This window comes from Mauremys reevesii, linkage group 15 (genome assembly GCF_016161935.1).
Source record: "Mauremys reevesii isolate NIE-2019 linkage group 15, ASM1616193v1, whole genome shotgun sequence".
NCBI classification, from domain to species: domain Eukaryota; kingdom Metazoa; phylum Chordata; order Testudines; family Geoemydidae; genus Mauremys; species Mauremys reevesii.
In genome coordinates, this window is record NC_052637.1 from 43,441,977 (window position 1) to 43,459,114 (window position 17,138).

The window sequence follows — 17,138 nt, forward strand, 5'->3', positions numbered from 1 at the left end:
GGGGTCTGCCTGTGCAGAGCGCCTTGCTCAGTGGGGGAAGTTAGTAGTACCGTCTTCCCTGTATGTGCAGTGCTCCCACTCCCAGTAGCTAAATGGATGAACACATGCACAGCTAGGGAAGATGAGGCGATTTACTACAGCATCTGCATAGGGGGAATGGCCCTTGTTGGATTTTGGAGACATGGTTGTTGATTTTATTACCCTTTGATTTCTGCACCTCCACTTGCTAAGAGGAATTCCTTTCCCAAGTAAGGATATCACTTTTATGTTTTTTTAAGCAATGTAACACCTTTAAAACCCTTCCTGGGATTGGAGGGGGACCCTCTAAAGTGACATACAGGCTGTGATACAAACCAAGAAAAACAAATGTTTTTCCCAGATTACTGCTGGTCTGTATCACAATTTTAATGTTGCATAAAGCATGTTTTAGTTAGTTCATGTTTTTCTAGCTACTTCTCCTTATCCAACTGTCTCTCACTCTATCCTAATTTCTTCTCTCCCACTTCTAGTTCCACTTGGTTGTGCTCCTTTAAATCCACATAAATATATTTTAAAAAATTTCCTCTGCATCTGTACTTCTCTTTCTCTGAAGCCCAGATGTGCATGTCCTGTAGGACACAAGCTCCAGTTCCATGGCACCGGCTCAGCACAGGCCTCTTGCCCACACTTAAGCAAGGGGTTGCCTAGCAATCCCACACCATCTCCCTGCAGCAGCTGCTAGCTTCTTCTCCACTTCAGCTAGTGCACATGCACCTTCGGAGTGGTAAGGTTTCATCTGCTGGGTGGATATTATTTTGCAATCACATGCATAGATTTCAGTGGGGACCCACCCCCCAGGCTACTAAAAGTGGAGCTGTTTTCAGACCCTTCCCCCCCTGCTCCCAGCTTTCTCCATTCTCCACACCTGCTGCCTAAAGCAGCTTCAGGCCGAGGGAGCAGCGGGAGAACAAGCCACCTGGGACAGACCAAGAATTCATGTTGGCTGAGCTCTTCCATCATTTAGCTGCACTTGTGAGAAGTGTCACAAGAATGAACCAATGCTTCTGCTCCCTCTCTTCACTCGGGAGGGAAATGTTGCTATCAGCCAGCACTGACTCCAGGATGCACATTAAATATACATTTTTATTGTGTAAAATGTGTATTGGGGATGTATAAGGTGTGTATGTGTGGTAGCACTGTGTGGTAGATGTAACCCCATCACCTTCAATGAAGAAACATCAGGAACAAATCTGGCTCTCAATTCAAAATCAGCGCTGGGACTGTGTTTGGGTGTAGAATCTCCTCAAGAAAACTGAGGTATTGCGTCGCCTCCTTTGTTGTATGGTCTTTGGGCTCAAGCTGGTTTATTCTGGTCTGGTGTCCTATAGCTGAGGGACATCCATTTGAGAACACCGTAGCCTCTAGTTCCTATACCTGGACCTGGACTAGCAGAGCAGCTCCGACAAGCGTAACTCTCTCCCGGGGTTATGGATGGGGAAGTGGCCTCTGAGGGAATCGGTCCAAGAACAGCAAAGCACGATCTCATATTGGAGCAGTGTGAGGAATGAAATGGGATAGGTGGAGAAGGCGGAAACATTCAGATAGGTGCCCTGCTTTGGGAAAGTCCTTTTCTTATATTCCCAGCGTGCCCAGGAGCCCTGGGCAGGGGCCCATTACCCCAGGTGTGTTCAAACCCGCCAGTCCCTGCCCCACCCAGTTTACAATCTGAGAAGAAGACAAGAGCCAGATGGTTACAGGCGGGACTACAAGGAGAACATCTTAGCCAGCATGACAGCAAAGGGTCTTTTCTTGCTTCCTTCTCCGGAGGGGAAGGGGTGGCTCACAGAGCTGCCCATGTCCGGGCGAAAGGAGGCCCAAGGTCTGGGCTCCAAGCGGCCGTGAAACCGCCGCTGAGAACTCCCGCGCTTCGCGGCTGGCTCCCCGCTGGAGTCCGCGCGTGGGCTGCTGCCCGCCCCGGCGGGGCACTGAGGGGAAGGACGCTCCCGGCGCGCCCGAGCCCGAGCCCGAGCCCGAGCCGCCTGCCCCGCCCCTCACCCCGGGGGCCGCGGGAGCGCAGAGCCGGGCGGGGGCTCCTGCAGGGAACGAACCCGCGGTACCGCGTGGCCCGCGGGGTGGGTCTCGGCGGGGGGCCCCTGGGCGGGAGCCGGGAGCCCCACGGGGGGGGGAGTCTCTCCTCTGCCCAGGCGCGGTCCGAGGCTCGCGGGGGCGAGGAACGGGGGGGCCCGGGGGCGGGAGCAGGTGCAGCGGCACGTGTGGCCTGCGCCGCCCCCTCCGCTCGGCTCGGCTCCGCTCCCCTCCCCGGCGGCTGGGGGCGGGCGGCTCGGGCGCAGCCGCGTGCGCCGGGACCCAGCGCAGCGAGCGGAGCCGGAGGTGGGCGCAGAGCCGCGCGGAGCCGCCGCCCCCCTCGCCAGGCACCGACCCGCCGCCGCCGCCGCCCCGTGCTGCCGGGCCGCCCCGCCCCGGTCGCTGCTGCCCGGGAGATGCCGCTCGGCGCGCGGGGACCCGGGGCTCCGCTGCGCACCGGCCCCCGCCGCAGGGACCCGTGAGCACGTGGTGACCCCGCGCGGCCGGGCCGGGGCTCGGGGGGCGCCGCCGCGGGGAGCAGCGGGACTAACGGGCAACCCGCTGGTGCTGCGGGGTGCGGGCCTGAGAGCAGGGGATGCTGGGGGCAGGGTTTGGGGGCGCCAGCTGGGGGTGGTTGGAGTGGGAGGGGCAGGGTTTGGGGGCGCCAGCTGTGGGTGGTTGGGGTGGGAGGGGATGCTGGGGGGGCAGGGTTTGGGGGTAGGATGGGATGCCAGGATGGGGGCAGGGTATGGGGGTGCCAGACATGGGGGTGGTTGGCAGAGATGCCCCGGGGGCAGGGTACGGGGGTAGGAGGAGATGCTGGTGGATGCAGGGTTTGGGGATGCCAGACATTAGGGTGGGAGGGATGCCAGCTGGGGGTGGTGGGAGGGGATGCCAGTCACCCTCAGATGAGTGGGAGCAGACTGTGAAGCCAGGCTCTGGAAATGGTTCACTGGAGACACTGCGGGGGGTGGGGAGGCACGGAGATACTCAGGCACTCCCCACACCATGTTGTTCCCCCTAATAATAGTGTGCATAGGTGGGTGTAACCAGGATGCTGAGGTGGGATATAGGGAGCAAGTCTTGCTTCCTCTGCCTTGCTACTGTAACTCTGTGTGTGGGTGCCCTGCCTGCTTGTTAGTTGGGGGGCAGGAGAAGAAGGGATCGGCCTGTCCCGCTCCAGAGGTGAATGATGGATGCCTTGAGCCAGTGGAGAGAGTGAAGTCTCTCCCCAGGGGTGATGCCTGGCATGCAGTTATCAATCGCTGGGGTGGGGAGGGAGGAGCCAGGTGTGTACTGCTCTGAAAGTGCTGGGGATGCATGTGGAGTGAAGGGTGCCAGTGGTATCCTGCCCACGAGTTTCTGAAATGCATTCAGGTGAAATACCTGTTAAAAATCCTGCTCCAGGAGACTGTCAGGCCCTCCCTGGCCAATGGAGTTCAGGTGGGACTGGGTCAGAGTAGCTGCAGTGGGATGTAGGGGATTCTGCTTCCTAAGATGATGAGTGGCTGAACTTTCTGTTCCTAAAGGGTCACTAAAGAAGCTTTTTGTAGGATGGAAGTTACTGTGTTCAGTGGATCCCCTCCTCCCTTCCCCTTTTTTGTTGTTGACATTGGGAGGTTACAGGCTGTAATGGGGGAGTGCAGTGCAAAGCCCTTTTTATTGTTTCTTCTGCAGCCTTCACGGAGAAGGTGGGTTGCTGTGCAGAATAACAATACAGAGCAAAGCTCCCTCCGTGGGCCTGCAATACTATCCCAGGCTGTACTGCTTCAGAAGGGGGCTGTGCCTCCGGCGCCAGACCCCCACTGTTATCACACACATTATTGCACCTCTGCAGGAAGCACACAATGAGTGTTTCCCTTGGAAATCATTACAAAGGCAGTCTGGAGCAAAGTAGCTTCAGGGGAAATAGGTGATAACTTTAGCAAGCCCAGCTGCAGAGCCAAATACTAGCTGTGGTGGAAGATTACTGTATTGTGTGAATTTCTTTCTTTCTTTCCTTCTTTCCTTCCCAGCTTTGATATGTAGTGTTTGCTGTCTTCCGGTTGGTAAAATGTAATATCTCTGTGTGGGTGGGATGGAGGAGAATGGGTTTAAGAAGATGGTTTAAAAATCTCCTAGTTGGAGAAGCCCTGGGTAGCTGAACCAGAAGAATGCATGCTGGTTAAACCTGCCATAAACTGTAGTCTAGCAGCTCATGAGAGAGGAGCTTTGGGTTGGGACCAGGAGTAGACGACTTCACAAATCTCATAAAAATCTATAGCACACTTGAGGATTATTCCCAATTATTTCTTCAAGCAGTGGAGTTGCAGTTGAGAAGTTCTACCAGGGGCAGGGAGTGATGATACTAGGTAGGCTTTTTCATAAATCCCAGTCAATTAATTAATTGACTATACCTATTAATAATTTTTTTTAAGTTCAAATCTGCAGCATTTATTTGTTCACAAAAAAATTCCAGCAGAACTCCTCATTAAGTTTACATTATGGATTCTTAACGGATGTCTTAATTAGGCACTGTTGTTAACAGGAATATTACATTAATTAAAATCAAACCCTCCAGGTGAATGTAAATTGTAAAGAAAAGGTTGCTTGAAGTGCAGTCTGATTAAAGAGGAAGAAAAAGTGGGTGGGGAGGGTGCCTGAGAACCCCTACCTCGTTCTTGCCTGCATAGCTCTGATAACTGGGTGAAGCTGGTAAGGGAGAGGAATATGGTTTGGAATAGAAGCTGTTACAGTTTCTACAGTTTGCATGGGGGTGCAAATAAATCCAAGCTTGTGCAGCTTCTTTGGCTTTTCTTTTTTACTGGCCGCATGCTTCTGTCTCTAGGAATTTCATTCTAAGCGAGGCTTGGCATGCTGCAGCGTTAATCTGAAACATTGTTTCTGGGAAAAAGAGGATGCCTTTTTATTCTCCTGTTTTATATAGCCGCAGATGTAAAAATATGGTGCACTTATTTAACCACTTGTATGACTGTGGGTCAATTTCTATAGATATTTACAATACCAAAATAGAGTCTGTATGGTGTTGCATCCAAACCTTTTAATGTAGAGGCATTTGAAGTAAAGAAATGTGCTGTAAGTGGTGAAGTGCATTAGAAATAAGAGAACCCCTCCTGTTCATCGTGGTGCTCTGTGCTGATGGTGAAAGATGCTTGCCAGACCATGAGGCAGCATTTTCTCCAGGGAACAGCTGGGAGCTGAGGGTGCGTAAGATAATGCAGCCGTTCAGATGGAAGGGAAAGGGGTGAAGTGCCCCTCACCCCAGCCCCCACCACGCTGGGGCATCCAGCGGTTGCTAGCGAAGCACAACTCCTCTTCAGCTCTTCCCAAGGCAGACTTCATTAGTGTGTGTGGGGCAGGGGCAGGGATTTCTCTGCTTCTCGCTCCAGTAAGCATGACATTACTGACATTGACTATTCTGAGTCGCTTTTCATAAAGGTTTGGAACTCACTCTCTGCCTCTGGGAAAACCTGGCCTTGGGCAGGAGTGATTTCCTGCTGCTCGGTTTTGTCTCCCCATCACTGGTATGGTTGTGGTCTCTCGCTGGCTGGGGAATGTGTCTAAAAGGCTCTCGGTGGGGGTGGAGTGGGGTGAGACGGGTAGTTGTAGGTGGCTGTATGTTTTGGGAAGCTCCGACACTTAAGGAACGCTCTGTTCTTTTTCTCTGCTCTCTGTACTTTCGGGGTGGCGTTTCCTCAGCTGCCCCGGGGGTTGCGATTTATTTTACATCATATTGAAGGTGTATTATTATTTGTATCACAGTTGTGCCCAGAGGTCCCAGTCAGTCCTGAGGTCTCACTACTGTGTGTTGTACAAACACAGATTAAGACAGTCCCTTCCCCAAAGAGCTTTCTGGTTTTCGGATGAAATGGTTGAGACGTGATTAAACCACACAAAGCAAAAAATGGAGGCTATTGTTCTGTATAATAGAAATACAGAAAATGCCCGAGGTTAATGATTTTTGTAGGGTTAGGAGTTGTTTGCAAAGCGTGTGGGGCCGGCAGGCAGGCCAGAAGGTTCTGCTGGTTGCTGGGAGCCCATTCTCAGCAGCAAGGGGCTTCAGAAGGGCTTTGGTTTTATACGATTCAGAGAAAATACAGAGCTGATTTTTTCCCCACCTAAAATGATTCATAGTTTGTTTAAAATAAACTCTCCTCATTGGGAAGTAGCAGCACAAAGCAGAAAGCCTTGGTAGAAACAGGAAGACTTTGCTGCAGGGTTCCAGCATGTCCTTGCAGGGCTAGGGATAGATGGTTGCTGTGGGATGGGGTCACAGTGGGCCAACAGGACATATAGCTCTGTATCAGCAGTGCCATTAGTCTCAAAGCATCAGAAACAGGTTTCATGAGTCTTCAGGTGGATAAAGTTTGATAGTAACTAATTCAGAAGAACAACGCTCCATGCAGCGGGCTGCTAGTGGCAGGACGAGACTTCCGTGATCCTGGACTGGGGGGGTTCAGAGCTGCGTCTTGTATGTATTAATTTAGGGATCCGCAGGATAAGGGACAAAAACTTCCCTTCTAAAATGTTGGGATTTGAAGAGATAATAGGCACATGCTGGTGGGGAAACCCTCCCCCCCACTGCCCCGGGGGTTAGACTAGAGCAGGGGTAGGCAACCTATGGCACGCGTGCCAAAAGCGGCACGAGAGCTGATTTTCAGTGGCACTCACACTGCCTGGGTCCTGGCTACCGGTCCGGGGGGCTCTGCATTTTAATTTAATTTTAAATGAAGCTTCTTAAACATTTAAAAAACCTGATTTACTTTACATACAACAGCAGTTTAGTTACATATTATAGACTTATAGAAAGAGACCTTCTAAAAACGTTAAACTGTATTACTGGCACGGGAGACCTTAAATTAGAGTGAATAAATGAAGACTAGGCACAGTACTTCGGAAAGGTTGCCGATCCCTGGACTAGAGCATAGCAATTGTTGCTGAAACAAAAGGTCTCCTGTCCCGTCAGGGGGACTACCTTTCCTAGAGGTCTGCCGCAAGGCTGTCCCCCCCGCCCCACCACTGTAAAGACAAGAAGGAAACTGGCAGAGTCCTGGGTTTGGCGAATGAGTTCTAGAAATAGGGCTGGTGGGCAGGGTAAAGCTTTTTCCATGAGGTCCGCACTCTTGGACCTATTCCTTCACAAGGCACTCGGCTCTGTAAACACGCTGCCTGTTTGCATCTTAGCACTTTGACTAGGCACAATTCTCCACGCCCCCCCCCTTTTCCTTTTAAAAAACTCTCTCTCTTTTGCATGCACTTCTCAGGGCTCGTCGACACTTAAAAGACTGCAGTGAAGATGCTACCTGCACCGATGGGAGGGCTTCTCCCGTCAACGTACATACTCCACTTCCCTGAGAGGCGGTAGCTGTGTCAATGGGAGAAGCCGTCCCGTTGACGTCCCGCTATTTATACCAGTGGTTAGGTCGGTATAACTGCATCGCTCAGGAGTGTGGATTTTCCATGCCTCTGAGCAATGTAATTATACTGACGTAAGTTGCTAGTGTAGACCAAGCATCACCATGATACCTCAGCCCCAAGCATCACATTTATGTCACAGGCTCGTAGGATATTCAGGCAGAACAAACATAGTGTTTGCTGCTTCTCTGAAACATCCTCTCCAGGCTGTCATCACGGCCACCTCTTTTATTTATACTTTCTCCCCCCAATATATCTCGTAATAGCTTTTCTTCTTCATCCTGTCGACTAGGTCTCCTGTCTTCCCGTTAGATGAAGTTTCTGGACGGAGCAGTTTAATGTGTTTGCCATTGTGTCCTAGGTGTGGGTGCCCAGGGTGTTTGCTAGCTTAGTGTTTGCATGGGGGCATGAGAACTAAGCCCCTGATTGGATTTGCACAGACACACCACCCGTGGGACTCCGTGTGGGTGTCAGGGTCCTCCTGCACAGAGAGGATTTTGGGATCAGGACTGGATTGCTGCATCTGGTGGAACACGGATAAGTGTCCTCATTTAAGACATTTATTATGATGTACCTCATCCAGTATGGGGCATATTTACTCATTCATTAGATAAATAAAGAGTTTTAAGTGCATGCATTTGCTAAATTAGTTTGCCATCACAGTTTTTCAGATGCGTCAGCTGATGGCAGATAAATGCCTTTGAAGGTTATTTGAGATAATACAAAACATGAAGGAAGTTCTTTAGTTTTTTTTTTTTTTTGTATTTAGCATGTCATGGGGTGAGTTTACAGCAAATAATTTCTCTTTGGATAACTATGGAAAGCAAGTAAGAAAATGATGGGCAAGGTTGGAAGTTGTCACACAAAAGGAGATGCCCACCTGTTGCATAAAGTGGTTGTGCGGTGAGACACATGCGCAGTGTGGGCAAAAGGAGCTTGGGCTGTAGCGCTTCGAGGGATCGTGAGTATCCGAGTGTAAAGTTAGGTGTTTGGGAGAGGACTATGTTAATGATGATACTTTGTACTTTGCACCTTTCATCTGAGTATCACAAAGGTGGGGTGTGTATGAAGAACAATAGAGGTCAACCTTTCCTGTAGCCAGAGAAACTCCAGCCAAGGCCTCATTGTCCTTCCTGCTAACATTTCTGGAGATGGGTGTGGTCTATGTCCTCGCCTCCACCCCTTCTGACCCACAGAAAGAAGCCTTGAAAACTCCAGGGTATGGAGAGGAGACAGGCACAAATAAGTCTATTCATCTTCAGGAAGAGTCTGGTTTTTCCACTAGTTCAGGGAAGAACATCTGGTTATGAGCTGGAAACAGAACATTTTGCAAGAATCTCTATTTGGCTACAGTTCCCAACTCTTTTTAATGTACTCAAGTGGTGTAGCTGCTGTTGGGAAGCCTGTTTTGTAAAAGTGCACACAGCACGCCTCTCTGTATGCTTTAATTATCCCAGATATTAGCATCGGCCCCACTCTGATGTCTTGTCCATGCCTCAGTGAGGTCTTGTGGGTTGGATTTGTTGGTAACCACTTTTTCCAGCTGAGGTAACCAAGAACTAGCAACTTAAGGACTTCCCTAAGGGTGCAGAGTGAGTCAGTGTCTCAGCTAAAGGTGACCTGCAGAGGATTTTTTTAAAATGGGCACGAGCTTCTTTGAGATGGATAAAAGAACATGAAGGGTATGTGGGTTTTTTGTTTCTTTTAAGAGTGTCTGAGCTGTTATGCCCTCCCACACTCACTCAGTCCACAGTGACCCAGCTCATCCCCTTCCTGGGGTTTTGGGACTATTAATCAGCTCAGACCTCCTTTTGTGGCTTGGCTGGCTCTAGGTTCTTCACCCTGGGGACTGCTCAGCCCACACTCTAGGTCCTTGCTTCCCTTATCTGTGAGTGGGGTAATGTGCCACCTGCCTGAGTGAGTCAGCAGAGCCTTTTCCTGCATGATCTCCACCTGCTAGCAGGGTGTCGTGTGTCAGGCCAGTGCTACCAGCCTTTACAGGTCCCCCCTCCCTTTGTTTCGTACCGTTTGAAATAGCAGGAATGCCATAAGTGGGGTCCATTGACTTTGCAGGATGATTTTTTTTTATGGGGATGTGTATTCTTGGCACTTGCACCCTAATTGAAGGGGCTGACGTTGAATCTGTAACAAAGATTTTCCTTCTCTGAGATGTTTATTGGTCACTGGAGTTAAATTTGGTTTAACAAAAACAAAGTTTTAAATTGTCTGACTAAAAATCTTTCCACGCTCAGCTCTCACTCTGTAGACTCCTGTCATGTCACCATTTCAGTAGTTCTCTAGGCAGCAGAGTGTTTTCCAGGCAGGACAGGACCTGAATTTCTAATGTCTCAAACAATCAGAAGGGAGGGATGCGCCCCCCTCCCCCTTTCATCCATTCTTTATCCATCATAAAAAGCCAAAACCAAAAGAGGGAGTTGCCTTCAAAGCCAGGAGTCTGCTAGTTCCTATTTTTTTCCTGTAGCTATTGGCAGGGCCGGTTCCAGACCCCAGCGCGCCAAGCGCGCGGTTGGGGCGGCGTGCCGCGGGAGGGCAGCAGGCGGCTCCAGTGGACCTCCCGCAGGCGTGCCTGCGGAGGGTCCGCTGGTCCCGCAGCTTCGGTGGAGCATCCACAGGCATGCCTGCGGGAGGTCCACCGGAGCCACGGGACCGGCGACCGCCAGAGCGCCCCCCGCAGCGTGCCGCCCTGCTTGGGGCGGCGCAGATCCTAGAGCCGCCCCTGGCTATTGGCCGTCTTTGCCTTGTTGCAAACCTTCTACCCCTCCCCTCAATGCGGAACCACCTGTGTGGTGTCAGGAGGAAGAATTAGCAAATAAGTTGAAAGATGTAGGTTTAAAAACTCCTCTTCAGTCATGACTCCTGTCCCCAAATACTCATGTGGATGCTGAGACCCTGTTGGCAAGAGCTGCCTTTCAGCTGGGTTCCTTTGGCTGATGTGGGCTGTGGTATAAAGCCCCTTTGCAGGCTATTCTGCTAGGTCCACGAAACACCATGTTACGTAACACCACCACCACTGCCTGCTCAGGGGAACTGCTAGCAGCCTGCTAGCCGCAACCAATCTGAAAACCAAGCTGACAGGAGGAAAGGAATAGCTTTGCTGGCTTGCCAGCCCCTTCAACACAAAGGTGAGCAGGGACGTTCTTGAGCAAGGTGTGCTTCTTTTTATTTTCTCTTTGGATTTTTTCCTTAATTGCTATTTGCCACTTGGGTGCAACAGCTCCGCTGCTTGGAAACAGAAGCCACTATTGTTTCCATGAGCTTACTGGTAGGAGATCCATGACTGCTGCAGGGCATGCATCCATCCAGTTGTGCTAGAACGCTTTCAGCACTCAGCAGCAGCTTGTTTGGTTTCTGTTGAAGATCATGCACGAGAATCCATCTCGCGTATGCTTATAAAACCCACACTGGTAGTGGTATTCAGACCCTGATGCTCCCGCGGGGGAGGAGGAGGACGACGACGACTGAGATACCATGATGATACGTTCGTGTATGGTGCCTATGTCCTGATCCTGTAATTAGCTCTGCCCGGGGGGCCCTGCAAGAACGCGGGGGTCTGTCTGGGTGGAGTTCCTTGCAGGACTGGCGCTGGAGACCAGACTGACGTTACACAGGTTGAATCGCATGGAAAGGCTGGCTAACTTTAAATACGCTCCCTTTGCTTTTGCTGAAACTTGCCAAGACTGGACTCGGCTGGGTCCAATCCAAACTGGTGCCAAGTAGTAATTATCGGCACACCCTCGTTTTAAGAAAAAGGGCTTTTTATGATCTGAAGTAATAACATGTGGTGACATCGACACATTGCAGAAAACACTTATTGCAAAAAACATGTTTGAGAGTGGGGTGCTGGAACAATGTGTATACAGTGGGGTGGGGGGGGCTGAGTGCCATTAACCCAAACTGTAGACCCTGTATATGATGGAACCACTTCAAGCTCGGGGGTGCAGCAGCGCCCCTGTGTTTGAGAGTGGACGAGTGGCTGCCTGGAGCTGTGCCTAATGGGCAGGGTTCTAGATGTTTTGGTGGTAGGTGCTATACCACAACCTTAGATAACTATTGTCTTGGCTTCCCAGTTCCCTGTCTCAGATCAGTCATGCAACATCCGAAGTCCAGTCTCTGTAGCAAGGGTTCATTAGTCACACAACAGCAGGAGCGGCGCCAGGGTTTTTGGCGCCCTAGGCAGAATTCGGGGGGCGGCATTTTATGCGCTCCCCACGGGGTGCACGGGAGCTTCTGGTTCCACTCCCATCGCACCGCCGAAGAAGGACCGTCCGCCGAAATGCTGCAGGTGACAGTGGCAGTCACTGAGCTGCTCAATTGCCTGCCGCTGTTTTCCGCGGCACGTCGGCAGAAGGTCCTTCGGTGGTGCGACGGGAGCGGAACCAGAAGCTCCCGTGCGCTCCGTGGGGAGCGCACAAAATGCCGCCCCCCGAATCCTGGCGCCATAGGCGACCGCCAGCCCTGCACAACCGAGCTGATAGAGCACTTGTGGCCAGCCCCTGGGGTAGCCCTGCCAAGACAGGCTGTGCTGCTCTGGGCCTGATCTGTTTGAAACGAGAGTTAACTCCATCAGTGCAAACAGTGCCTTTTCCTCTCTGCGCTAGGGGGCTGCACTGCTGCTTGACAGATCCCCAGTGCAGACAAGGCCTAGGTAGTCGGGTTATTGTGTGAGCTGTGTGTGTAGAAAATTCCACCAGGCTTCTTCTCCCCATTAGAATTTCCCTGATACAGAGGGGACGGACTGTGAGGGAAGTTGTGATAGCTCGGAGAGTGCAGCCTTGTGCAGTAGCTCCTACAACACTGCGGATCTCGGCCACCCCTTTTCCCAGCTGCACTGATAAATCTTGTCTGTGCAGCATTTCTCTGCAATGACCCAGGGGTTGAGAGAGACTAGTGATCTATCTGCCAGGGGCCTTCCCTCCCCTGGTCAAGCATGGGCGCAGGTGAATGGGATTGGCAAGTGGAGGTCAAGCGGTGTTTAGCTCCAAGGAACATGGAACAAAGATTTACAACTCTTTCCTGCTCCACTGATGGACAATTAAAGTGCTGCACGGTTGGAAGAGAGCAATGTCTCTAAGAGGCAGCAATAGTCAGAATAAATCAGTCACCTTCACTTAAAGGTCTGAGCAGGGCTGCTTTAAAGGCACAGATCATGCTCTGTTTGAAATTCATGCATGTTTAATTTACAGAAATTCTAATGCACTCAACTAATTTATTTTGGGGCCCTTCCCATCTCACTCCTCCCAGGATTGGAACTGTACAGAAAAGTAGGTGGGAGGGTGAGTGGGAAGCACAGAAGAATTTTGTTGAAACATCAGTGTCTTGTGTTTATACAGCATCCTCCAGGAATGAGCCTGGGCCATCAGTTCTGATTGTGCATGTGTACCTGTGCAGTGATATACAGGTAACTGCCTACCGGGAGGGAACAAAGGGATTGGTGATGCTGTCAGTGCCTGAAATATGTGCAGGTTTATTTATAGACTTCCTGTGGCTTTGTTTTTATAATTGATCCACATTGCACATTTTAATTGAACTTTATACAATTCTGATTTCAAATGATGCTGCTGCTCAGCTCCTAGAATGCTGTTCAGTCAAGATTTCAAAGTGCTTTTCAAAGGAGAGCAAGTGTCCTCCCCATTAACAGACTGGGAATGTCTTTGCTCTCCTACCAGTTATTAGTTTGTTTGAGAACTTGATCTCTGAAGGAAAAAAGCCTGGGTGGCTTTAACAACGTATGGTTTGATTTCAGGACAGTGGTGGAATTGCTTGTTGAGTGATAGTGGTGTGACATTAAGATAACTTCCCCAATCAGCTCACGGTGGTCATTTAATTAATTGCCGTCTTATTGGCTGAGACATTTACATTTTCCAGGGTTTTCTGCTCTTTAAAAAGATGACCTTGCACAGCTGTGGTGTCACAGTTGTAATGTCATAGCTATGGTTTGGCCTACAGGCAGCAGAATTGCAGTGCTCTGTGTATCTGTGGATGCCCATATGGATGGTGGACACATGCCATTAAGAGCAATGGATCTTGGCCTCCAAATGCACAAGGTTCTAAACCCCCTTTGTAGATCTACTCTTAGTGTGGAGTCATTACATTCGAGGGCTTGCCTGAACTAACTCTGTGTGTCTCTGTCTGGCTGTGTGTGGAACGCATTTTCTAGAATATGCGTATGGCCGTGTCTAAAGAGGGGTCTAACTATATTTAATCTGCCTATATACAGTGTATTGCAAAGGTAATTAGGGGTTCTGAGCTAGCTGTCTCTCTATCTGTGGAGCAGCGTGGCTGATAAAGCGTGATTCAGGGACCTCGTTATCTTTTTTTAAAAAAAGAAGTTTTTATTTAACTTCCGTGAAGTTGCCATGGTTACTCCCAGGCATGGCATCCATGCCTGTCTTGCCTTAAGTGCAGCTGTTAGCATTAAGAATTAAAACATCTCCATTTGGAGCTTCCCTGGTCTAACTCAGTCGTAAATCCTGTTTGTGCTCTTGTGTGGAGGAAAGCTGCAGTTCAGAGAGCTTTTTTTTTTTTTTAAAAGATCATGGAATGGGATAGTCTAACGTTGTGTTTTGAGAGATTGGGGATGGCAGAATTTCTCTCCCACTCTAAAATAATTATTTATAGAGAGAACTTAAAATGCAGCGTTCAGGTCCTGACGAACGAAGGGGGGGAGGGGTGGAGGAGAGAGAAATTTCCTCTCTCCTCTTCTCCCAGCAGAGCTATTATACTGCCTTGTTGTCTTTGTAAATTCAATGCAAAATTGATGCACCACGCTCAGCTGGCACTTTTCTAATGCTGCTGCTTACCCACTTGTGTAGTGAATGGCATGCTGGTTTCCTTGCTTCATGTTAATGGCCAGGCCAGCCACCAAATCCTTGTCCGGACCGCCATCACCTCCTGCCTCGACTACTGAAACCTCCTGCTTGGGCTTTGGAGACGCTTGCCCTCCCCTCTTCGTTCTGTCTGAAGCGTGTCCGTGAGACTTGACTCTCTCACCCACTGCTATGACTGTCTAGTCCTCTCACCAAATCCATTGGCCGACGTTTCACCTTCAGCATCAGGGTGAAGCTCCGTATTGTGGCCTGCAAGGCCTTGCACTCCAGCTCCTGTTCTACCTGTCAGCTCCTCACCTCCTCCCTCCGTCGCCCTCCTCCTGCCCCATCTCCAAGCCTAGTCCTGTTTTTGGGAGACAGTGAGGGGAGAGGCTGCTTAGCAAATGGATGGGGATTCCTGTCCCAATAGCCTGCCACATGGGCACTAAGTAATCCAGGGCATTCATTGCGGAGCTGCTCAGAGGATGGGCCTTAGGTGGCACACTTGAGAACTGGGTGGGGACACTCTCTGCCTGGAGCTGAGCAGGTCCAGTATTGTACAGCTCCAGTGGGAGAAACTGGCACCCATTGGGTGCCGTTCTCTGCAGGAGCAGAGCGCCCCAGCCAGTGACCTAGCTGCCCGATTGCTTTATGGTCATGGGGAGCAGGGGAAGGGGCTAGCTGTTACATTTGTTTAGCTGTAAGTCGTAGAGAAACACGCTGCCGTAACAGAGTTTCGTTTGTGGAGTCCCATTCCCATACCGAGAGCACCTACTTCGTAGGAAGCTTGAGTTCTGGTTTTTCCCAATAGCTGGGGCTTCCTGCTGGGGAGCTGGTGTTATGGAAATGGCTTCTTGCTTTCCCTGGGCCCTCTGGAGTGTTGGGGCTCAGTGGAGTGGTTCTAAGGGCTGGGCAGATGAGCCTGCTCTGTGAGGGCCTGTATGACCACTGCTGTTGGTTTGTAACTCATGCGCATGAATGTATTTGCATCAGCCTCCAGAATGCAAGGTAGCTTTTGCGGCATGTTGTTTATGCTGTTTTCATCCATGTGGCCTGCTTAGATGCTACTATTGCTGCATGTTGCAAAGCTCCTTGGATGCCATTGTAGAATTTCACTCTGGCATAAGTTGGGTAGCTCTCTGCTGCAATGGCCTTGGCTCCTGTGTTGTCTCTACAGTGGTGCAGCATTAGTGGTACAAAGTACTTACAAAGCTACTTACTTCCTAGCTGTGGCTGTGGGCACCAGTCCTTATTTATTGGCTCACACTGGGATAGCCTCTTGTGTGTGAAAAGACCCTTTCCTATCTGCCTTTCTGACCCCAGCAGGGAACGTACTTTGTTGTGCTCTGAAGAACAGAGAGAAACCAGAGGAGCAGCCTGCTTCTAAAACGGGAAAGAAAGCGGGGAGCTGCTGTTCTACACCAGGCATTGCTCTGGTCCTGTGCTGGTGCAAGGAGGATATGGAGGAGGAAACGGTCCTGGCTGCTTCCGATAACCTGCTGCAGGAGACCCAATGCCTTTGGGTCTGATTTTTAAAAAGGGGGGGCTGCCGGGTTCCGAGCACTTCTGAAAATCGAGTCCTTAGAGCAGCGCAGCTGAGTCCAGTGAGGACTTGAGCGGATGCTTGCTCTTCCCAGGAGTTGGTTTAACGGTTTCCATATGTGTAGCCATCTGCAGAGCATTCAGTCCCGTGTAAATTAGACTCCTGGACCTTAAGGTCAGAAGGCACCATCATGATCATTTAGTCTAACCTTGGCACATTGCAGGCCACAGAACCTCACCCACCCACTCCTGTAATTGACCCCAATCTCTGGCTGAGTTACTGATGTCCTCAAATCATGATTTAAAGACTTCAAATTCCTTCAAGACTTTCACTTGGCAAAGCTCACGCTTCATGCATCTGCTCGCTAACACATGGGCTCAAATCAGTGTGGAGTTCATACTTCTCGCATGTGTGGCCATGTTCCTGGTACTCACTGGCTACTGTAGAGAGAGTGGCTGCCCTCCTGAAACAGTGCAGTGTGTGCGGTAATGTCTTCCATAACATTGCTCCCAAAGCCCAGGGTCTCTGTCTGCTTCACAAACTTCTGTCATATTATCCCCATTTTACAAGTAGAGAAACAGGGAGGTCACAGCAAGTTGGTGTCAGAACTGAGTATAGAGACCTGTGTTCTGACCACTAGACCCTGATGCCTAAAAAGAAGAGTGGTTCCCAAACGTCCCATCCCCTCCTCCTCCCCTCCATGGCAGAAGAGGCAGAGTAGAATAAAAACCTAGTTAAGGAGACGCAGGGAGATGGGTTATGGTATATCAGTGTTTCCATGGTGATGGCTGTGATGTAGGACAGCAGTGGATGGCTCCTTTGGAGAAGGAAAGGAAAGCAGAGGAGGAACAGTCACCAGCTCCTGTCCAATACAAGAGATTTTTGTGATAACTTGTCCCGAGCCAGGCAAAAAATGTTGCAGTGCAATTTCAGGGCAGCAAATCCCCTTTGTCTGACCAAGAGTGAGAGTGTGTGTGTGTGTTGGGGGAGAGGGGGGACTTTAAAAACAAAAAATGGTGGGGATTGGATGATTTCACTCCCTAATAGAAAAAAAAATTGTAAATCTCCCCTCCCGACCCCCCCGAAAGTCCCAATTAATTGTGTGGGCTTTGGAAATCTGGCCTTGCCGGTGCTTCGAGCTGGTGCTTCCCCTGTGCTGCTTCCCTTCCCTGCTGCACCGGCCGGTGAATTAGCTCAGGTAATGAGGAGTGCACTGGACTAGTAATAACAGCCATCTGTCCAGGACAGAGCTGAACTTTGTCCTCATTATGTCTATCAAAGTTTTGTCA

The 17,138-nt window shown here is 50.4% G+C and overlaps 1 protein-coding gene across 14 annotated transcripts in view; it reads left to right on the plus strand.

Moving 5' to 3' along the window:
• Positions 1-1,754: 1,754 nt before the first annotated feature.
• The window catches only part of RBFOX3 (RNA binding fox-1 homolog 3), a 346,512-nt gene continuing 331,128 nt past the window's right edge, over positions 1,755-17,138 (plus strand). For 5 of the 14 annotated variants that reach the window (XM_039500503.1, XM_039500512.1, XM_039500502.1 and 2 more), the window contains exon 1: positions 2,234-2,550. Coding sequence is in view for 7 of the 14 variants with exons in the window: in XM_039500494.1 (XP_039356428.1) it covers positions 1,768-1,858 (91 nt within the window). In the remaining 7 variants the exon portion in view is untranslated. Of the gene's footprint in view, positions 1,859-2,232; positions 2,551-3,488; positions 3,508-17,138 lie in introns of those variants that run through there. The other 9 variants (XM_039500494.1, XM_039500496.1, XM_039500495.1 and 6 more) reach the window with 6 other exon arrangements.